The sequence below is a fragment of the Lichenostomus cassidix genome, chromosome 1Aa (genome assembly GCF_008360975.1).
Source record: "Lichenostomus cassidix isolate B80296 chromosome 1Aa, HeHo_3.0, whole genome shotgun sequence".
NCBI classification, from domain to species: Eukaryota; Metazoa; Chordata; class Aves; order Passeriformes; family Meliphagidae; genus Lichenostomus; species Lichenostomus cassidix.
In genome coordinates, this window is record NC_139480.1 from 55,962,295 (window position 1) to 55,986,678 (window position 24,384).

Below are 24,384 nucleotides of genomic sequence, written 5' to 3' on the forward strand. Positions count from 1 at the left end.
GCAAAAACAAATGAGAGTGCACAATGGGCACATTGAGGATTACATTTTTATTCATTTCAGAGCCCCTGCAGCAGAGTTTTTTTAAACACAGTAGCAGAAAATGATGCACTCGAGCTGGGGGCAAGGGGGGAGGAAAGCATACCTTATAGAAGAAGAGACAAGGAAAAAAACAGGAAAGGAAGACAGAGAAAAAAGGGGAGGAAGAAAAATAACCTCAGAATTTTGAATACAAGTCTACATTTGCAAGCCTCAGGATCGGGGTGGGTTTGTGTTCAGCGAGTATTTAGTTTGGTTTATTTTTATGTTCTTGTTCTTTGTTTCAGCAACAATACTTTGCCTTGCCCCCCCCCCCCTCCTTTTCTTCCTTTTTAAATTTTAATTTTAACTATTCCATGCTTTGTTCCAAGGAGCTCTTCTTACCCCTTCCACCTCAACTGCTGTTCTGATACTTACAGGACAGCACCAGTACCACCCACATCTACAGTGACTCAAACCAAAATGGCACACATTTGGTATAGTGGAGATGTAACTGTAGGAAAATGGACCAAACTTCAGGGTTTCAGCTCAAAGAACTGATCCACCATCCAGTCAGGTCAGGAGAGATATCTTCAGTGACCTGTGGCAGCTTCTGACCCAGCCTGGTCACCTTCAATTACATACATTTTGGCCCCAAGACTTGAGGTTTCAGTCGCTCGCAGTTATGAAGCAGAATTGAAAAGAACTAAACTCCCTTTCTCCTTGGGGCATTCAGCCAAAGAGGGTGCAAGCGTGGATTTACCAGGATGCAAACCCAGAGGCAGGAGCCTGAGGTGTTGAGTAACTGTTTGGCCAGCAGAGACGTAAAGAGAAGCTCAAGGGCACAACAGGACACCAGCAGCACTGGTCAAATTCCCAGGTTTTTGGTATTCACCCACTGCTGTTGGGACGCCAAACCCCAATAGCTCCAAAAATTGGAGACCACTGCATGTCTACAGAAGACCTGGACTCAAGACAGCCAAGGGGGAAAGACTTTTCACATTTTTACAGCATAACCCTGATTTTAACATGCCATGGGCAGGAAATCCCAGGAGATCATGGTCCTACAGTCCTTGTCCCTGAAGAGGGACTCCAGAAAATGCAAGCAGGACTCCCATTTCATCACTCAGTGTCCACTAGGAACTGGACCAAAGTGACAAAACATTGTACATTTCCTGCCACGTGACTGCTGGTTTGTGGCCACTTTCAGCAGTGTCACGGCCCTGGTTTGAACCAACACCCTCAAGGTGAGAGGCTGTTGTATCTCATTACTAGTTCCCCATGCCTCATTAAATTTGCATTTATTTGGTTCTCCCTGTTAGTGGTTTCTACAATGACCAACTAGAAATTACACAGAAAAGTGCCCTTTTTTCCCTTCCTTCCCCCCTCCTTTTTTTTTTTTTTTTTTTTAAGCCAAAAGGCCATAACACAACAGCACCATAATGCAAAGTGAAATCCTTTTACAACCCTGGGAAGGCCAAGATGTGTGCCCAATAAATGTAAGCAGACATGATATCCTTTATAATCACAGCAAGATGAAGATGTGAACTGAATAAATGCTTTAAAAACATCATAGATTCTATTAGATGCAAAAGATTGAAGCGTTAGGCACCTTTTAGCTCAACTTTCATTTAATTTACTGCTTGCTGTACTGTAGTCTAAAGGGAGTGAAAAAATCCTCTCTCTAATTTTTTTTTCCTTTTCATGAGCTGACCAAGGAGATGAAATCTGGGTACTTTAATTACCATTCAGAGCCAAAGGCCTGGCCTTTGATATGGAAATCCCACTTCAACTCCAGCTTGCTGCTGCCTTTCCCTGTCCCCTTCTCCTTCCAATCTCACAACATGAATTTTAAGTAGTCTTGTCAACACCTGACCGTGAAAGCTAACAGAAGCCTGTGCTGCTAAGTTGGTGCTGTGGGTAATTTTTGTAATTTTTTTTTTTTTTAATTTTTACTTTTTCTTGGGATGGAGAGAGTGGGGTGGGGAGGGGCAGGTTAGAAATTGGACAAATGTAAGGAGCTAGATCTTCTCCTTCGCTGTCCCCACGCGGCCTGGCGTGGCTCAGGCAGCAGCTCACATGAAAGGGTGAAAGAGAGGAGAAGCAGGCGGGGCAGGGGGGAACGGATGAAAGCTGTCATGTACAGTTACCCTGTTATTGTCATCTGCCTGCTGCATGACTCCCAGCTTTGCTATAATTATTAATTGCACTTGTCAACTGTCATTAATTCCTCTTTAGCATCCCTGTCTTGGAGTAATTAGACAGAACAGCCTCACTGCACTCATTGTTTTGAGAGGCCCCTGAAAGAGCCCAACGGGCCTGTGAAGAGACAACCATCATTAATACAATGGAGCACCTCGGCATTAACCCTTTGCAAGGTGGAGAGATCGGAAGCTGATGGCTCTGCTACCCCCTGAGTTCCCCTTTTCCTCACAGGGTTCCCATCCGGTGGCTCTGGAGCTGCTGGAGGCTGTGCCAGCCTGGGCACCGTACTTGAGGGGCTGCAGGGAGGCCTGACTGCCTGAGGGCTCAGCACTCCCCAGTCCATCCAAACATCATCTCTGCCCAGCTCTTGGGGGAAAGCACAAAATATAGAAATTTGTATAAAATTACCAGCATCCCCTTTGCCTCTTCCACCCGAGTTTGGGGAGGTTGACCAAAGGCAGCTGTGGGGTGTCAGTGTCCTTTGATGCTGGTTTCCCCCCTCACCTGAGGAAAGGGATCCAGAGAATTTGTTCTGAGTGCCACTGCTGACATCTCCAAGCCCAGCTTTGCTATCTCTAACCCCAAAAGTGAGACTCCCCTGCCCCAGTAATCTTCCCACACCCACATATGCACTCCCAAAATCCTGAATTCCCCAACCTGGTTGTCTCCATGCTGTCACACAGGTGTCAGCAATGACCACAATCTGCCATCAATTTGGTGGCCCTACAGGTGGCAGGGAGTGGACTCCACTGTTCCAGGGTTGCAATGCTAGAAAGGGTAAAACCTCAGGCATGTGGGAAAGGGACAGAGGAAGGGACAGTTATAAGCCTACGAGCAAAGGAGAAGGCAAAAAATTAGCTGATACTGTATTTGTATCACCAGTCCTGGGAGCAAAGCTGCACTTTCCTTTGGAAATATCAAGCTGCTTCTGGGGGGGAAATAAAAGGGAGGGGAGGGAAAAAAAGTGCTCCCTCATTTAACTTGAATTTAACCTGACTATATAAAGGGTGATTGGAAAAAAGCCCACCAAACAAAGAGGAACTAGAGCAACCTGTTGCTGCAACGAGCAAAATATCGCTGCAGTTCAACTCAGAGTTTTCTGCTTAGGTTTACCAAACTCTTCCTCTGCAGCTAATGCACTCTCTCTTCTCATCTTTTTAATAGTAATGCTGGAATTCAAGGTCTTTATTCAGAAAAGAGAACCAGCAAGGCAGTAGCCAGACTTAATTTTACCATTGCTTGGGAACACTGCCAGGAGCTCCTGGGCCACTGGACAGACCTGTCTGGGGCTAGGGAATACCATACTGCACAACGACTCCCTCAGCCCACAGCTGGGAGTAGAGGGAGCACAGATACCTTTTTTCCTCTAAAAATCCCAGCAGAGACTCCTATTCACCCTAGGCAAGCAATTTTGCCAAACCTGGTCACACCAAATAAGATCTTTGGCGAAAGCATTCCTTGAGTGATTTATTTTAACTAAAACTACATGTTCCTGATTTAAAATCAGAACCTGGACTACTGAAAATGAAAAGGAACTTTCTTCAGTCTCTTAACTTAAGGGCAACAAGAGACCTTTGTGAAAAGGTTGTTTTTTCCCCATTAAATTCTGCCTATCTTTTCAATGCTTACCCAACTGAGATCAAAGCCACAAATTAATGAAGCAAATATACTCTAAACCAGCGTTTCAAAGTCATAAAATGTTAAAGAACCTTATTCAGAGCTTCACCTTCTTTGGATCTGGCTTAGTAGCTTGTGACTTACTGAAATAACAGAGAGCTTTGTATAAAGCCATGTGGAATGTATTTATAGTACATATAGAACCAGAAAAATCTTTCATAAGCATATGCATCAGATTTTTGGCACTGTGCACCCTGCATCAGAAATAAGAATTTGGCCACAGATCTAATCAGCAAACAGTTATTCACTTTTCTCTATTGTGGCTACAGTCAACCACTGTAAAAAGGAGAGTGATTTTTCAAAACAGGGCCCAATTCAGCTGCATGCTAAGTACCATCCCTGATTATATTCCTACTGCATTTTTTTTAAAGATGGATTTCAGTGTCCCACAAAACTGGCCCTGTCTTGTATAACAACAAGATTTGACAGGCAAAGCTTCTTGTTACCTTATTAGTGAGAAGCTCTGCTAAATCACCTTTAAATTGCACACAAGGCCAAATTTCTCTAAAGGTCAAAATGAATACAGCACACGCATATTATTACAGATTTCTGAATGGCCAGTGATGCTAATTCCTCGAGCAAATAAAACAATTCTATTTTCCTTTGCTAATGCCAGATGTTTATTTCACCTTCTTACATGAGTATGCTCTTGGGACAGATGTAAACCAATCCTGATTGCTGGCAAGGAAGGCATCCTAGGATAAAGCTGGCTGAACTCACTGATGATTTCAGGTTTTCAGTGTGATCTGCTGAGACATTTCTGGGATTCAGCCAGAAGCTCCGGCATTAGCTCCGGTTAATTCAAGAAGGTGAAAAACAATAGGTGGTTAACAGCCATTTCAGTGTGAATTCACGTGCTTTCTGGGGTGAACTTCTGTCACCAGTGCATTTTGATGCACAGTTGGGAAGTTTTGCCAATTTAAAGGTAAAACTCGGCAAGCAGCTCTTTATCAAACGGATTCAGCTGCAAATCCAGGCACTCCTCTAATGCATAATGCCTGACCCCGGTACACTGGATATTCCCAAATCATCCCGAGCCCAGGTTTTCTCCTCCCTCCCCTTTACAGGCCACACTAGCTGAAAAAGCAATTAACAAGAGCACAGAACATCCAACATGTGCACAACCCTAAAAACACACCAATATCATTATAGATAATAAATTCTGTTCCACAGTCTCTCCAATGAAGAGTGTTCAAGTGATGATTAACCAACAAGCCAAGTGTTCAGCTGCAATCTCAGCCCATTTTGAACAGCTTTTGCTCAAGGCACACTAGAGCAGAAGATTAAAAAGCCCCTCCCAAATGGATTAAAAACCCGGTTAAATGACCATCTTCCAGGTCATTATGGCAATAAGTCATATCTATATATACACATACATATTACATATATAAAGGGAAAAAAAAAATCAGACAATCCTTCTCTAGAGGATTACTTCAACACTTTTGACTTCAGAGAGATTGAAACTGATTCTCCTAAGCAAGCAGCTTTAACCTAAATCAGAACTCACCTCTCCACCAATCAGAAAGAAGCTTTTTCAGAAAGTTATACTTCCTAATAGTTATATGGGCCTTAATCCTCTTGGAAACAGTTTTAGGTCATTATTCCAGGAGTTATTAGGTTGGAAAACAGCTTCTAGGCAAATGATGCTATTCACAAACCTTTTACACCAGAAATAATGGTTGGATTATTTCTGCCTCAAAAGGAGTCTTGAGGTCTGATTTCTGGTTTTCTTTATATCTGATGCTACCAAGGGAAAAAAAAAGAGAAAAGAAAAAAAGAAACAAAGCTGCTTACTGTTAAATAATAATAATAATAATAATAATAATTTTAAATATGTAAAAGTAATTTTATAAGGATTATAATGGCAGCAATGAGAGCAAGTTTGGATTTTAAGTAGAAGCAAAAAATAAAGGTTTATGTACTGGCTTCCAGTGCTCTTGTAATGTTTCCAAGGGCACCCGAAGGACACGGTGTCTCCCCAAATGCCAGTGTCAAAGGGCTTTCACAGATCTTTATTTTTTCCCTCATGGCTTCTAAAGTATTATATTATTCTTTTTTTCACATCCATTGGTGTCTCACAGCAGGATAGAAAAATAAGAAAGTATATGGAAGTGTGCTCCTTGCCCAGCACTTGCAGAAAGGGTGAGCAGACATCCATCGGTCTGGGAATATCCCCATTTCCAGGCCTTCAGAAAGCACTTGCCATTTCCACCCAAATTTGTGTTTGGCTTTCAGCTGCCAGGCCTCTGCAGAGTAGGCTGACCACAGACTCACCAGGCAGCTGAGCTCACAGAACTGGCATCAGGCACGCAAAATATTCCTGTATTTGAAAACACAGAATTATCTATTCCATGTTGTATTCTTTCCACCCTTGAGCACAGTAAGCAGACGGGAAATGCGGAGTTTAGTGCTTCTCACCCCAGATAGTTTCCTTCTTATCTTTAAAAAACTAAATGACCATTATGTATCATGTGAATTTTCAGTAAGAAGAGAATCCAGTCCAAAAGCTGGTTTATTTCCAAACGGCTCTCCTGAGCAGTTGGCTGCTGCTCCATTTTATAGTGAAAGTCAAGTGTACAAACACCAAAAAACCAACACCCACCAAATACACACTGACAACAAGTCCAAACCATATAAATTCAGCTGACCTATAAATTCAGACTTGGCTTTCTTCAAGCAGATCAAATACTGCAATTTCAATGGCAATTTTTGCCTGAATAAGAACTTCAGGATTTACCCCATTGCTTTTACATATAGCTGTATGTGCATGCATAATCTTCCTTTTCTCAAAGAAATTAACTGAACTTAAGTTAAAACCCTGCCTGTTGCAAACTAATTATTAGTAAACTGTCACCCATTAATTATTACTCCGAGTATGAATTTGTATTCTTTGCAGAGCAGGGGAGTCATAGTGGAAGATAAAATTTCAACAGCACTAAAAGAGCAGCAGCATCTCTAACTAAATTCTTGACTGAAGAAGTGATATCACAGAATCTAGTGGCCAAAGGATTCTGTGGTGTCACTTTCTGAAGTGTATCAAAAATTTATTAATTTGCCTATATAACAACTTCATCATCACTGCTCAGGAAAAATCCCAAAACCTACAAGAAAGGCCTTCTGAGGTAAACGAAAGCTAAAGAGACATAACATAATTAAAAAGAAGAAAAGAAAAAGAATTGTTGCATTTGTTCTCCTTAGTTATATTAGGAATAAAAAACAAAACTAATGTAATAATGTATCCCAGCAGTTCAAATCTTCTAATTTATGTAGAATGGATTATTACTTAGACAATCTGACCCTGGGCAAAACTTCCTCAGTTGAGAAGATTTACAATCTAATTATGCAGGAAGTTCTGCTGAGACAGTTTGGGTGCAATGGTCTTCTATTACATTAGCTTAGCTAAAATTGCTGCTTCTTCGCTTGCTTGGTGTTCCAAGTACTCACATGAAAACAGAAAATCCTTCATTTGTGTCCTTTATTTCGCTTTAGTCTCTCTCACCATTGCTGTGTGCACAGGCACTTGTTTTCAGCTGCAAATAGCAGCGAGGGGCTGAGGTTGTTAAGAGCCAACTCCAAGTTGCCTCTCAGGCTTTTGCTGTGGCCCCTGTTTAGTGAAGTGACTTTAAAAAGGACCATCAAAGTGCTTTTCATAATTTTTACAATGATAGTTGCTGGGTTGTTTCTCCCCTCCCCTATTGCAAATGCCCCTGAAAAAAACCCTGGAGCTGAAATCTGTTCCTGTATACTTGCTTCTTCATCCTGCATGCACAAAACTAGTTTATTTTTGTAGGGTGGCTCAGAGATGTTGTGCTGCTGTCTCAGACACCTGAATATTTTTAGCAATCTATATCATTAGATTAAAAAAAACCCCAACAAAACAAATCCCTCAACACATACAAAAATAGCGAGCGCTTTGTAAGTCTGCAGAGGAAATGATGGGAAACTTGGGTCTAACATAATTCAAAGCATCTTTGTTCCCACAGATATATTACAGTGTATCGATACAGCTGAAGGTACAGACATGTCCTATATTAACGTAGATGGAGAAATCAGTGCCTTTTTTTCTTTACAGTAAGTGTTTTGATTTCAAAAGGTCAATGGATCATACCACAGCCTTTGATCTTGATAATTACCATGTGTAGTAATGCACATTTTTATCTACAGGTGGCAGGCCTTTTAAAATCAACTTCAAATTCATTAGACATTTTTGTTGATACCACCACCCACATTAAAAAGTAAGAATTGCAGCATAAAGTTCTAATTAATGCTGTTCAATTTAGAGGACAGATTTGTCAACATCGTGGCTCAATTCTCAAAGGCTAGTGACCCCTCTCAGAATGAAGGCCTTAAAAAAAAATCAGTTGCTCAGTACATAGCAAGCTTTTATTTTTTAAAAATCATTCAGCAACTCAGCAAAAGGTTTCTTTTTTTCCCCTGTAAAATAGAAGTTTCACTTCCTTGATTATTAAGCACTGCCTGGCAAATTAGTGATTTCTTCTTTGATAAGCTTATTTAGAAGAGGAAAAGATGAGAATGTCACAACTGACTTCTGGCATTTAGAAAGATATAAGTGAATCATACAACTTCTCCATATCTGAATCAATCATGTTAAAATACCATGACTTAGGCTGTCATCTCAGATGCGTGTCTAAGGCCTCACCACGAAGCAGAAAAGCATCGATTTACACCATAATATTATCAATCATTCACATAATCCTGCATTCAAATTTAATTAGAATTTTTTTTTTCTGAAAAAGAACAGTGGAATAGCACCCTGCGTGTGGACAAAATCACACTGAAATCAAGAAGGCTGTCTCTGGGTTTCAGCTTAGTCGGCCCTAAAATCTCAGTTGCACAGCTCTGGCTCTCGACCACCTTCCACACCTTTTTCTCATTTCCACTCAGGAAAACTGGACATAAGTGTTAGCTGTCACCACAGCTGCATTTCTAACCCTGATGTTTTAGCAATTGCCTCTCACGATACAAGAAAGAGGTGAGCAACCTGGTCACAGGTAGGTGACACCTAACCCCAGGACAAGCTCATCACACTCAGGAGTGCCAGCCTCACTCTAGTTCCTGAAGTCCACAATAATGAGGATAAAAACAAGGCTACCAAAAGGAAGTGCCTTTGAATCTTTAATTGTGTGAACATTTACTATTCGTGGAAGTCAGGTTAAGCACAAAAAACTACTGCAGGATCAAGAAGACACAATAACTGTGGGGTTATCTGCATCTGAGTCTCCTGTCAGGCCAACAACATTTAACCAGATTGTTCCCCATCGAGTCTGCCTAATGACAAGAAAGGTCGTATTTATAAAAATTTAGTACTTGGGATATAGATATTTACACAGCAACACTATGAAAATATCGCACATATATGTCCACAAAACCAGAAAAAAGTCCAAACCAAAACAAAACTCAAAACCAAACAAAACAACAACCCAAACCTAAAAATCTTTAGAAGTTATCTAATTGGGTGTTTTGAATAGATTGAAATACAACTGCAAAGCAGTTTGAACGAGTAACAGAAAGTACAGACGAACCTCAAATGTTTACACTGGGAATACACACACTGGAGAATGCTTATTTACTTGCTGACATGCCCACTCTTCCCCCTCCTCCCCACTCTGAAAGTGGGTGAGAAAAACCGAGTTCACTAATGTCTTTCGTGGTAACCTAGTAACCTTCTCCCTTTTCTTCACAAGCTCTTCCCTCGTACCACACTCTTCCTTATTGCTAGCCCTCCAGAGTAATTGCAGTATGTCTTTATCTGGCTTTGTTTTCCTACCCAATGCAGAGGAGTTGGGGTTATTTTCAATCTTCCAAAGCTTGTAAACAGGATCAAACAGGAACCCGGTCATCAGCAAGAGGAAGGCTGGAAAAATAAAAGCAAATGCATATCAACAATTTTATTTTAAAAAGAAAATACATCCAAAACATGAAACAAAAGCCTGGGCTCTGCTAGACTTCCCCCTCCCCATTCCTTTTCATTTAGTTCATGAACTCTTTTTTGCAGAACAGAGGCTGGTGTAAATTAATGTGTGACCCAAAATATAGCACGTGGAAAAGCTGCCATAGAAATATGTAATAGCAAAAAAAAAAAGGTAGACATTATTAGAACTAAAGAAGCACCTCTTATCGTGATAAATCAATACCAAGATTGAACTAGGAGAAAGATGTGACTACACATTCTGGTTTCTCTGGAGTGTTTAACCAGCTCACCTACACTCTGTTTCTGTATCCCCAACCCAACGTGCTCACATGATTAGCAGAGCCAGCACAGTGCTGGGAGCAAGAAGTCCTCTGCGTTTGCTTCTGCTCCCAGCTGACACCCTGTGAGTAGCAGGGTTACTCACACGTTTATTCCATGACTTAGACACTGTCCTGAGGTTCTTGAGCTGCACCTGAGCTTCCTGCACAGGTGACAGAGTGGCATCTCCCCCAGGAACAGCACAGCCCAGAACTTCGGTGACCCACAGAAGTCAGTGTGACTCCCCAGTCCCCACCTGTGCCCCCCCAGTTCAGGAGGGTGAGGCACCCCAGATCTCTCTGGGCACCTCCTGCAGTTGTGGTGCTGCTGTGTTACCCCAAGCCTTCAGCAGAGAGGGGAGAAACACATCGTGGCACAAGGCGGGCAGGTGTGGGTGCAGAGCATAGGAATGAGCATAGGCAAGTCAGAGCCCACACTTCTGACAAGACACCCTGTGCTCACACAGGCCAAAGCTCATCTCAGATGTGAAGTGGTTGTCCTTCCAGGCAGGTCTGGCATCCCTAAGTTGTATTACAGTGTATTAATGTCAATCCAGTCTAGCAAAATTTGTAGCATGAAATACATGTATGAGTAAAGTAAATAGGAATTTCTCTTATTTTTCAACTACAAAACATACACAACCAAATTCTGAAATCAACCTCCTCAGTATATAAAACCAGGAACTTCTTCCTACTGGTTTAACTTGACAGAGTTACTTTTCCAGCCCTACAGCTCAGAGGACTGCAGGAGAAGCAGCAGCACACAAGACACTGCCGAGAGCAGGGCTGGTGCATGAAGGTTCAGAGACAGCCATCCCTGGTTCCCTACTGAGCTCTGCATGCAGGCAAACTTTATGAAGATAAACCTGAATTTCCTATATTATTTTTGAGCAATCAGATGAACAAATAGAAAGCGTCCTCTATTTTGTATAGAAATTTCCTCAGTCATGAATTTCTGCTCTTGGAAAGATGAATATCTCTATGGGCTTTTCAAATCTGTGTTGAAGAAGGTGGGGGGAAAGTCAGTCCTCAGTGAAGATGAGTTATCAAAATTTGCTTGTACAAAGATAGGTCAAGTTTTGCAGGACCTATTCGACTACCTGATTTACCAGCATGACAAAGAACTGAAAAATATCATTTGCTTAACTCATATCACTTGGTTATCACATTAAACATTCATTAACTAAATAGCATCATATAAAATTTGTCTTTTATCTTCCTTCCCCAACCCACACATTGTTAATACAGCAGATATGGACCACGAGCTGAGAAAAGAACAAGCCCCACTCAATTCCCTCCTAATTAGAATGAAATCCCAGGACAAAAAAAGACAGGTCACAGGACAATCAGAATAGTAACATTTGTTTACAGAATATTCCCCATTATGTTTTTGCCTCTGCCTGCAACCTTGAACCAAGTGCTATCCCTGACCCCTTCAAATCAGCAGAATTCAAGGAAAAAGTAATACTCATTTTGCTCATTCTTGTGTTTGTTGCTACCAACTTTGACCAGTGATACTTGCTCATCCTTGTCTTGTCTGTGACCTACCTCCTCCCTTAACAAACTCTTTAAAAATCTTGTGATTTTTCATGAACATAGATATTTCTAGGGATTTGAAGAGGCTTTGTTTTGTAATTTCTCTGTACTTAGCAGTTATCTTCCACAACAAGGCCTGGGCAGGCACAGGTACAAAAAAAGGAACAGTAACAACAACAACCACCAGAACTGGAATCTCAGTTGTATTTGGGTTAGTTTACAACAATGTGACACCCAGTTTACTCCTATACACACTTTAGCATTTTCTGTTTGTTAATTTGCTCTACATAAAACTTTCTAGCTGATGTGAAGCAACTTCAAAACGGTTGATCTATGACTGCTAGGAAAGACAAAGCAAAACTCAGGCTAACAACTGCCTACAAGCTTTGACAGGAATAGGAAGATTTTTTTTTTCAGGAGCAGAGCTGAAAAAATCTGTATAGAAAAAGACACTTTGAAAAAAGATTTACTTGGACTAAGCAAAATTTAGTTAATTTGTTGAAGTGAAAATAAAAAAAAAAATTTCTAAAGATAAAAAGCCACCTAATTCAACTGTTCATTAACAAGGCAATGAAGCAATCCCCAAACATTAATAGAGACTTCTGAAATTGTGGTTCTTGGCAACAGAGTTGAGTGGAGAGACAGAACCAATAAAAAAAGGGCCTGTTGCCAGGTGAAGTAACCTAGATCCTACTCTGCAATTAAATTCACTTTCATATTTACTGCAGTTTCCATGGATGGACCTAAGAAAAATTCTACTTTTAAACTGTTTTGTTGATTTTCTCTCTATTTCCATAACTAGTCCTACAATATTTTTGTTTCTACAGCAACATGGTTGGGAATCATTTTTTGGGAGGACTACAAGTGCACCATTCCAGAAGCAGGAAACAGTTTCATGTACAGGAATTAAACCAACCCTTTCCAAAAAATCCTAATAAGAGAAAATGTTAGGTATAAAAATCTTGAACTATAGCACACACCCCTACAAAGACCCTTACATTACAGAACGTAATACATGATATAGTATATAATATTTCCTAGAGGAAGTTTTATATATTGCATTACATTTGACTAAAGTTTTTTTTTTTTAAATGTTGTTCAAAATTTACTAGTGGTGAAATCAGAGCAACAGCCTTGAGAAGGACAAAGTCCTGCCCCTGACCACAACCTCCCCACTATGATCTCCAGACAGCCCTGCCTCAAAAAGTTTCCACTATCTGCAAGTTCCATTGTCCTGTTTAGGCTCTGCCTCGTCACCGAGGCCACCAGGAAGATGACACACAGTGACAAACATTGTGGAGACTTTTCTGTGAGAGTGACAACATTAGCTTGGGATGTATTTTTAGGAAGCAAACAGAGCAAAGCCCCAAATTTACTTTAGCAAACATCTGCTGGATATTTTTCAGGGATTTAAGAAGAAAAATATCAAAGCCCCATCCCACCACACAGTATGCACAGAAAATGCAACCTTTTAATGCAGCTGGGATTCACAGCTCTCCACATTTCACCTGGTGGCTAAAACTCCATTCAGTTAGGCACTACAGAGAAGGAGAGAAGCAGGGGAACATGAGGATTTGTGCATACACTTTCATTTTTGCAAGAACTCCTTGAGGCTTACAGCTGTTAGTTTTTAACTCTTTGAGTCTTAAATCTGCCTATTAAAGGTTGAGGTGAATTAGTCTAGTGGTATGAAGAAAACTGTGTTGCTGCATTTGGTGCAGGTGAGATCTTCAGTATCTAGCCAATTCTTATCCACCCTTCTAAAATGGAATGCACACAAGAAAAAAGCAGAAATGTTTTTGAAAACCTGTTGTCTTCAGAAAAGACCCTATCTCCTACTTTCCAATTCTGAGTTCTCATTCCACAAGCCAAAATCCAATCCACACTGTGGCCCTTCAGAACACTGTTTCTGACAACATGCACTAGGAAGAATCACAGGCTGGGTCTGGATGTTTTTCCCATTCCATAGCAGTCAAAACTAGTCTAAACAGAGCGGGCTTGGGGGTTGGTTTGGGGTTGTTTTTTTGTTGTTGTTCAGTTGTTTTTCAAATCAGTTTTCTGCTATGAAAATACCAACTGACTGGTGCAAGATTACCTCCTCAGTATCTACCTGTTCATATGGCTGAGCTGCAAGAGAAAAGTCAGGAAGGGTAGTAGGTTTTGTTGGTTTGGGATTTTTTTCTTTTTTCTCTCTATTTTTTTTTTAATCTATTTGCCAACCAGAGTCATTTATCCCCTATTAGATAAAGTATAATAGACTATACCGAAAGGGTCACTGGCCTTCCATTTAATGATATTGCCAGCACCAATCTACATTTTCCCGACAGTGTCCCTCAACACAGAATAAATGGCTGATCTCTTCACAATAACAGCTGATTTCTCTTTATTAAGCTAAAAAGGTCACCATTTTCTACGGCTGGGCCGCCCTGCACTATTGATAATTTTATGCATAAACAAATGGCAAATTTGTGCCACATAAATATGCATTAGCAATTACTTTTTCCTCGGGCAACGCTTGCCGCATGCAAATGTGTCCCTCACAGGGCCTGGTGGCTTTTGTTTTAGCTCTTGAACAGCTAAACAAAAGAGCACAATAAACAGTTTAAAAATTGCCAATCAATAGGAAATGCAAATGCAAAGGTAAATGGCAGGAAACTTGCCCAAACAAATAAAACCAAATCAAAAAAGCCAAACAAAAATCATGCAAGGAAATACATAAATAAATGGAAAGCACTCTCTCTTTTTTCTCCCCACATGCCATCAACAACTCTCTTTTATTTCTTTTTGATAGAGAGATGGCTAAGGTGCTCTTTGCACAGCAACAGTGGAACCCAAAGGGAAGCACCTGAAATGTAGACGTGTTGAGTATGTGTTAAGCTGGACCCACACCAGCATCTAAAGGAGGCAAAAGAAGGATGTCTGCAGAAATTCATAGTAGATTCAGGATTAGTTCTCCCTGGTTGCATATTTCCATTAAAGATTTTTAAAGAAATGCTACATTTGAAGTAATCACTGAAAAAAATCTTCAACATCTTCTGTAAATAGTGATGTAGGATTTTAGGAGTGAGCAAGGGCTCAGAAAATACCAAGTTATCTGTGACTACATACAGATGTCTGTAGTAACTGCCTAATAAATGTTGTCACTTGAGAAAGTTGAACTACATATAATTTCCTTTACCCCAGGGACAGAAAGCTTGATTTTCCCTTGTCTTATCCTTGGACTACTCCATTCCGACAGCAAGTCAAAGTTGCATATGAGACGCAGGATAACGGGAAAAAATCAGACCCAGACACTAAATTGGTATGACCATGGAAACCAAAACTGACAATTTTAGGAGAACTGATGATTGCTTTGAATTTTCCCCTTCACCAGAGGAGCTTCAGTGCTGTGGAGGACTGAGTGTGACACATACAGAGATTGTTATTGTTTGTAGGCAGGCTTCTACATGTGGGCAAAATCCCAGCTCAGTAATGCAGGAACAACACATTGTGAACAAACATGCTAAAGCCACCTTGACCACACAGCCAAGAAACCTGCTTTCTTTACACAAAACTTTCTGAGGCAAAAACCTTCCTTTCACAACCAGGACTGGGACATGGAAAGGAATGAGGGATAGCCAGCAGTGTAAGCTGCACCTCAGTCTACAAATGTTTATGAAGAAGCCAAACGTAAAATATGTAGGCTTACCTTCTGGTCTTAAGAAAACCCCCAACCAAAAAAACCCCAACAAACCAAACCTAAAATATAATTTAGTTCAACAGAAATTGAAGAGAACAATCATGTGCTTCAAGTGTTTCCCACATAGGGGACATCACACAGCAGGTAACCCACATACACAAATTTGTATGATGTTACTGTCCAAGGTTTTTATTTTTAGCGAATGGGAATGTTCCTGTCAATGTAAGCATTCAGCAGCAATCCTACGTTTTTCCCACCCAATCAGCTGTCACAGAATGACAATTTCACAGAATTCATTTCCATGCATTATACCAAAAATCAACCAAGCTGATAAATATAATTTTTTTGCCAGTTAATTCAGTTCATTTCTTGCCCTTCAATGTCGCCGATTTTGGCTTGGATGGTTTTGTAACACCACTTTACAGAAGGACTTTTGATCCTGATAGAAGCTGATAGGAGTGTTAAAGGCTGTAGTGGCAGTGGTAGTTGTTTTCAACCATTCTCCTCCTAGGAGCACTCTTACATATAGTCCACTATGGGAGAAGCTGCATCAAGCACAAGACAAGATATGCCCTCACAAAGAGAAAGTCCTCATTTTAGGCTCTTAGCCAAGAGCACTCCCACACCAGTAACACATTCCAGCCACAAATCCCTAGCTTGCAAATCCTCTAAATGGCAAATCCCCAGTTTGCAATTCCTCTAAATGGCGATAAGGTGATCAATTCAACACAGTACATATGTGAGATATATAGAACTGCCCCCTTGCCATCAGCCTTTCTTGGCTCTGCTTTTTCCATTATCATGCACCAAGAAAAAAAAAGAAAAAAAGGACATTGACAACCGCACCTTCTGCTTTGGGTAAGTCAAGGCTCACCCAGCAGCTGCATGCCCATTAAAGAGGGCATCCTCAGTTAGGACACTCTGCCTTCTGCAATTGGCCTGGGAGCTGCTCCTCAAACACTGCTGTTATGGAGCATCCACCTGATAACACACAAACTGCAAATCCCAAAGACTTCAGAAATCACATCTTGCAGAAATTTGCATACCATTTTGTTAAGCTGAATGTGATTGAAAGACCCATGGTTATACACAAAGTTCTCCTAAGGTCAACAACAGAGTGAAAAAAGGCATGAGCAGGTATGCTAAAGCAAGATCAAATAAATTGTTTAAATGTCACTGCAAAGGTAGTTCTCACGAATGTCTCTGTGGCCAGTCTACTGCCATTAACATAGTTAGAAAGTCTGTAATAGGAAGAAAATTATTACTACATAAAATATTCCTGCAAAGAGAGACTGCTGCAGAATTGAAATGAAAAGATGTAGCTCAATCTGTTAATGCCCATCCCACATGTGTGAATGTGATGAGCAGTGGAGAATGAAATGACTGTTAAATCTCTGCTAACAAGGGTATTTTAAACAGTATACATGGGTCCTTCTGTATTGGTACCATGTCTTAACAAAATTTGATAGGGTTATTCATGTTAATCCCCAAAACTAGCACTAGCACTATCAAAACAAAACCTCCAGAGAACATACCAAGAGATGGCCATTTTCTACAACAGTGGGTGGAGTTGTTTTTGTGAGAAGGATGCAGCTCAAGGCAGCGAGATAGGAATAGAGAAGAAACTATTTTTGTCAAATTCAAGCTCTCTACCTCTCTCTCCCAATGAGTTCAGCTTCTACTCTTCTTTTCTAGCCCCCATTTTCAGTAAAAGTTATTGTCACTAGTGGTTAAAAGACATTTTTTCTTTAAAAAAAAAAAAGATAGAAATGAGCACTCACAACTACAGTCTTCATAGAAACATGCTTTTAATATCAGAGATTACATATATTTTGCTTTGTTTACGCTTTCCTGGAAATCTTTAAAGTTAAAGCTTTCTGGCAAGAGCGAGTTTCTTTAAGAACTTTTAATACTGCACAGAGCTGTCATTGATAGTGTCTAAATACTTATCGTGTATATTTTTATATGGTTATACACTTGGAAAAAAGATAACTGGATGACAATACAGATGCTGACACCTCCGTATGATAGGCTTTTAGAATTTAGCCACATACCTATTCTTTCCTTGATGCCATGTTATTAGATCATTACACGTGTGCACACAAACCTGAGGATCCTCAAAAGCAACTAATTTCAAGCATTACAGATTAATCCTACCTCCTCCCTCCTCCCAGACTCAGTATTAGCACTTCAAGCTGTGTCCTACTAATGCAGCTACACCCCTCCTCTTTGATTCTCCATTCTTCTGCTTTCAATTCATTGCTTTCAGTTGTTTTGAATTGGGAAACATCAAAAACTGTCAGCAAGAATTTAGCGTGAATTAGTATCGGAAAATTAGTGGTTTTTTTAATTAAAGAAAATAGGATGTTTTTGTTCTCCAAATCTCCTCCTTCCTCTTCTCTCTCCACCACAAGAATAACCAAAATGTGCTTCTGCAATCAATCTATCATCTGAAAAGCAAGCTGGATTTCTTCTCTTTCCTTCATATTCACTACCCGTAATAGCTCCATGATTAAGACTCAGCTGACAGTTCTCATGCCACTGAAGTTGAAAAAAATCCAGCTTACTCCTCCGGTAGCTGAATTGGTCCTGGAGGAAGGGGAGGGGGGAAGGAGTATGGGAGATAAACACATCTGATCGGAAGATATCCACAGTAAGGCAACGCTCCCTGCTCAAAGCTACCAAAGCACCCATCCCAGGCAACTACAGCCTCTCAGCAGATAACAGATTTAAGTATTCCACTCAAAATAGTAAGAAAAGATTCTGAAGGTTTCCATATGAACCCGGCAGAATTGACCAAATGTATCCATCTGTTCGCTTTCATATAAGCAATATGTATGCTGCCAGGATTGGACCTCTTCTAGGGCAGGGCCCTGGGACTTCAATTACATCTGCCACTTCCCCGCTTTACAGCAGCCTCAGCAGCAAAGCAGGGATTTTTTTATTTTTTAAAGCCTCAAAATAGCATCCTGAGGAAACACACAAGAAAATGACTATTTCTACATTTCCTCCCTTTTCTACCTGATGACTTTGCCTCAGTACCTAATATTAATATCAAATGTGATGTTCTGAGCTGAGAAACATGGAAGCACTTCAAGAAAGCCTTTTAGTGTCTCATTTCCATCTCCTTAGCTCAGAAGGGACTATTTCATAAGCAAATCTGAACACCTTCAAGCAACTCATGATGAGAGTATCCCGAATCAAATTAGTTACCTCGCCTCTATTAAAACTGGCAAAGCAGCAAATCCTCATCCCTCCCCGCAGTACATAATCACCAGTACAACAGGCAGACCAGAACCTCCAAATATGGCTGCACCTTACATACCCCAAACTTGAATTATAGAATACAGATTACTTTTGAAAATTTTTATTGCTGATAATGTTGCCTATTTCAGCTATGACAATTTTTTTTTTCTGATGCAAGCATGAAAATCTGCTTCCTTGAATGCAAAGCAGTATTTCTTACTTTAGAAACTGTGGTACATGCAACCAATCAGCACAATAGAGGCGAAGGTAAATTCTGAGTAATTCACTAAATCTCTGGAGTAGTGGTTTTCAAATGACTGAATTCTCACTAAGCTATGTTGTAAAGCCCCTGTTATGTTGTTTGCTTTTCTCTAAACACCTGGCATATCAGCAGGAATCACACCTCTACTGATCAAACCTCGACCACCACCTCATTGGAAATGCCACACTCTTAGTTGTTGTTGGCCTAATATATATAGTATTTGTAAGAAAATAAATGCAGCAGCCAATACTGCCAAGACAGTGAGTATAAAAACTGAAAAAATGAACTGTCTGGCTTCATACATTACATTTCATGACCCGAGCCACACATTTTTTTTCTTAAGTCACTCTCACTCTCACTGACACTGCTGAAATCATTCTTGGATGACCTTGAAATGAGCATGGAGGAACACAACCTTTGCCACCTGCCCTTTGCAGCCACCCACTGGAATGTTGTCCTAGGCTGGGGAAGTGGGAGCTCTCAACTTGTACATATGCAGGAAAGACCCGCTGAAAATCGGTGTAACAGACTGAATGGCCTGGTATGTTGGCCATGCTACCCCTTTGCAGGGCCCTCGTTGTGCCAACCTGCTTCACCAGCCTCTTCCAGCAGCTCTTCTGAGTCACCAGAGAGCTCCCAGGTTTTGCACCGGGAAGTGCCACAAAGGCAGGAAAACATCACACCCTTCTGTTTGCTGCCAAATTGTAAAAGCAGATGAAGCAACTCAGTTCCATGTAAAGACCTAAAGCACAGAAAAGCAGCACTGATTAAAAAAATGGAGTGACAGGGGCTGGGAGGAGCTGGTGAGAAACGAGTGTGGGTGAAGATGAGAAAGACAAAATATAAATTAGGATATGCCAAGACTGCCAGAGGCCACTGCCCTCACAACTGGGAATAACTGCTGGACTTCTGACTGACTCAACCCATCTGCTGCTGTTCACAACTGGCAGAAAGCAGCAGGACTCTCTTCTAAGTATCTGTAAGTAACAGCCTAAGATGACCTAAGTGAGAGGGAAAGGGCAGTAGAGCTCTGCAGCGTTTTCAGTTTAATACTATAAAAATTCTCTGGTTAAAAAATATTGAACCGAAGTGAGCATTCAACAAAATACTGCACTTTAAGACTTCACAATCATTCCTTATTTAGCCAGGAGAAGCCCAAGCTAAGTTTCAGTCTTTGTGCATACACATTGCAATACTCTCTAATTATATGATCAAATTCCATTTTTCTCTAGAATATCACCCCAGAAGAACCAGCTCTGGGAATGAACATGAGTTGCATACCTACCAAGCTGTCTGCTGGACCATGAACTCATTTGTTTTAGGTGCTGGAACACGAGACTCGAAGGCAGCAGAGATTTGCAAGCCAAAATGAGGACAGTTTTGCAGGAATCCAAAATCTTTGCAGGAAGCCCTTTGTCATACATGTCCCACTTTCTGACCTGCTATACCTGAACATACACTTGCGGATGCTATATTTTGCAGTCAACTGATGCTATATTTTAAAGATACAAAAAGCTACAATAAAGTGAAAACAAGATTTTGAAAAGCCAGATCTGACCCAGATGCATTTTGAAGCCTATCACAGGAGTTACCTTCCCTACACATCAAATGGAGGCAGAGAATACCTCTGGAGACTTGCACAGGGAGAATTTCATTCCGAGTAAACTCTGCATTTCCTTCTCTACACTGACAGAACAGTGGCCTAAGCAAGAGACCTCCTCTTCAGTTGTCATCATGGAAAGCCAACAGAAAAGGCTAAGGGCCTCTGTCTACCTGAGATCAACCACTCCACTGAAAGCCCAAGCCTTCTACAAGCCTACCACCCCATGGCCACATGGCTTTGGCCTCCTTGGTACACAGTAGTGTCACTTTGGAAGAAGGCTAGACAATGTTTTTTCCTCAGGATTCCCTGAAACAGGTGGCAAAGCCAAACCTCTGGGGTAGGAGAGTTCAGAAGATTTCACGTGGTCCAGAAACTCCCAAAGGCAGATAAATATTCAGAATTAAGCAGGCTTCAATGAACTGGATTGCTGCCAGGATTTAGGATGACTGTAGCTGTATAGGTAGAATTTGAGTGAACTGGGGTGTTTTCTTCCCATTCAAAAACTTCCCCTCATCTGTAAAACAGAGTACCACCAGGATGGATGCTGGAGAATCAATTAACATCTTTACAACATACAGATAACACAGCGATAAGCATCACAGAGGAGTCCATAGGAAGTTATTAATTTTCCCATGTATTGGTTATGCCAATAATATTACAGAACTGCTGTTTTTAAGCTGGGGTCTGAATGTGTGCAGAAAATGCCTGCCACAGGGCCACACAAAAAGGATTAAAAAATAATATGGAATATCTTCTTGTTCTTTCAGCACTGTCATTTCAGTGGTCTGATATGTGATCATGTAATTAAAGACTGTATCATAATGCATATGCACAAAGGGGCTGAATTAAGGTTGTGCAGGCAAATCTAATTCTGGCATTTCCTGTGCTTTGAGTGCCTGACTTCACAATCTTAGTGTTCATTTATCCAACAGTTTCTGTATGTAATACCATATATTATATACACGTGTCAGCAACACCTTCCCCATTGCTGCATACTCTGATTTTGGGAGTGTGTTTACACACATATGAACACTTCAGAAGCAGGACAATACAGAGACATATGCTGGGCACTGACCATCTTCCCTCCTAACTCACTGCCTGTGCTCACTCCTGTTGATTTAACCACAAGAACAACCAACTTCTTTTTACATGTGCTAGTTCAGTTTGGTTTATCCTTGGGGAAAAGCACTTTTTTTCTCCCCTCTTACAATTTCAGTATTTTTTTCTACTTACTGAGCAAAAGTTTCATTCCTGCCCTTAAAAAACCCGCAGAAAGAGCTCCATTAAGGCATTTTGCTGTGCTTTCTTGCCCCGACATTGCCTGTTTTGTCTGCCAAGCTCTTGCCAGACACTAATGCTTACTTACCCAGTTCCTGGATTTTCCAGCCTGCCACTTTATGCCCTCCCAGTCCTTCGAGTATCAATTCTAACTGGGATCCTTGTGACACACAGGTGGTTTTGCCAGCTAAGCCCCAAGGAAGGAGCTTCACTCCCAGTCAGAAGATGTGCCAGCTGACTCCTTGTGCACCATTTATTCCCCAGTCGCCGTCCATTGTTCTACATCTTTGTTATTCACTAATGCCTTAAACACATCTTTCAAAAAAACCCCCATAAACCTCACACAACCAGCCCTAAATACTGACATGCTGCTGCAATACACAAACACTGGTCCACATCTCTCACCCAGGAGTTCTCAGACAAGCTTTTCCTACAGCCATATGTGGCAAAATGCACTGCTTGTTTAGGTTGTAGCCTGTGTTCTCTGGTGTACAATAAACACTGCACTGTTAGATCTCATGAGGCAGGTGAGCATGCCCTCACTGAGGGAAAAAATCACCCTGGTTTGTACTAATGATAGCCACAGTGAACCTCAGGACCAAAATAATGGGAATTTCCTCTTGCACAGTTTCATAAAAGCAATGCTGAGCACTTGCAGACACTAAAATCACCTTGAATCTGAGCTTCCCGAGAGGCAGTTTGCAGTCTCACACAGTTAACAGTCTAGATCCTTTCCTCCTCCTCACACCAGTTTTCTCTCTCAGTTTCATAGAATACAACCTACAGTTGTCCTAGAATTTCAGAAAGTGATAATTTTCTATAGAGGTAGCTTATCTGACATTGGGCCTATAGCACAGGAGGGCACTTGTAGCTTCTAATCATCGTCTCCATCTGTTCACCATAAGCAATGTTGATCTTCAAATTACACAACCTACACAATCCTGAAAGAGTCTTTTACTTTCCGGTAGGACAATCTGCTCCTTCCCTTTCCCGTTCATTGCAATCTGCAGGATCCTTGCACTGCCGCACATACGGAGAATGAGAACATATCAATCCACCCTAAATGACCCTGAAAGGCTGAATCAGTTAACCAAAATAGGCAGAAACTGCAGCTTTCCCGTAGACTCCCCTTCCCTGAAGTTCTCTGTAAATCCCATTCTTTGCAGTGCAGACCCTGCTGTAAGACTCTGACCATAAATGTTGAATGCTGAATAATGCTGAAATAATGTCAGTGTGTCCACAGGGTCTGAAATACTGTTCCCAGCAGCCTGTCCTGAGCCACTGCGGCCGAGGCAGCCTGATCCTTCCTCCAGGCATGCAGCCTTGGAGCTGTCCCAGCCCAGCATCACGCCACCCACACCTCTCCCCACGCTCTGAAAGGTGTCTGCAACAGCACGGATGGGCAGGAGGGGCGACGAGCCAGCTGGCAGCGCTGCACTCCTTTGTCTGCCCAGGAGACAACCATTTCAAAGCAGAAATGCAGTGGGAGAGGCTTCCAGGAGAGGAAACAGCAACCATGATAGGAAGGAAAGAACTCGGGCACTCTGATGCCTGACCACAGGTGCTCCCATGAGCTCAGATCAAATGGAAAGCAGTTAATACAGTTAAGACTGAGAAGAGGAACAGAAGGAACAGCTCCCTGGCTCTCCAAGACATCAAATGAACCTTCTATCTGAAAGATTTGTAGTGATAGAGGACCTCGGGATGTTTTCTTGTAGTAGAAATACTGTGTGTACTGCTCCACCACTACTTGCTTGCTGTTGTTAGCCACAAGCCACCAAAGGCAGGAGGACATGGTGATAAGTGGCATAAAACCTGCCAAATATGTTTTAAAAAACCAAAAAAAAATAAACCCCCCAAAAATCACAAACACCAAAGCAAGTCCATCTGCCCTGTAGCCAAAAGATGCTTCGCAACACGGAGCTGAGTACCACAGGGTAAATGAGCCTGAGTGGGGATAATTGGGACAAACAGATTAGGAAAGGAAATGTTAAGGAAATGTTAAGGAAAATGAAGAGCTGCCATCATTGTGGCAGCTTTATCACACACCAGTGGTTGGTGATGCTGTGCACACCACAAAACTGCTGGTGATGTTTCTCAGCACAAGCCATTGCATGTGTACTTCTCTCAAAGCCCCATCTCCTACACATCTGTGAATGCACAAGAATTCAGCTTTCATTGCATTTTTATTAGGTCTCTATCCCTCCTGCTTCTGGGTAAAGCTGGCATGAGCACTACTGACTTAAGGCCTGAAGTTAAACAAAGACATTACGGTATTTTTGCTTTCATCCTAATGTTTACAAATCAAATCTTGGAACTTTTTTTGGCTAGGCACTTTAAAAAAGAAAAAAAATCTGGTCTTATATTACAGAAAATATCTCGAGGTATTTGAAACTTGAGGCAGAAACAAGCAAGGCTACCAGGCACGAGTACAAAGGGATGACTAGCAATGTCTTACCCCCACGTATGCCCCCAATCTGGCAAGCAAACCTGAAAATGTGGCACTACGGCTTTTCCTCTGCTCTCAGTATCATTCGTTAACCATAGTACAACATACTATTTTTAGCCACTTCTGCCTTACAAATGGAGTCTTTATGCATAAATCCCTGCAGGAAACAAAACCTTCAAGACATG

The 24,384-nt window shown here is 41.3% G+C and overlaps 1 protein-coding gene across 1 annotated transcript in view; it reads right to left on the reverse strand.

The window, feature by feature from the left end:
* Positions 1–1,947: 1,947 nt before the first annotated feature.
* LOC146443938 (uncharacterized) overlaps positions 1,948–24,384 on the reverse strand; it is a 151,571-nt gene continuing 129,134 nt past the window's right edge. The window contains exons 2-3 of the mRNA XM_085049158.1: positions 9,686–9,772; positions 1,948–2,724 (exon numbers count right to left, since the gene is read on the reverse strand). Of these exons, the coding sequence (XP_084905284.1) occupies positions 2,297–2,724; positions 9,686–9,758 (501 nt within the window). The 5' untranslated portion in view covers positions 9,759–9,772 and the 3' untranslated portion in view covers positions 1,948–2,296. The remainder of the gene's footprint in view (positions 2,725–9,685; positions 9,773–24,384) is intronic.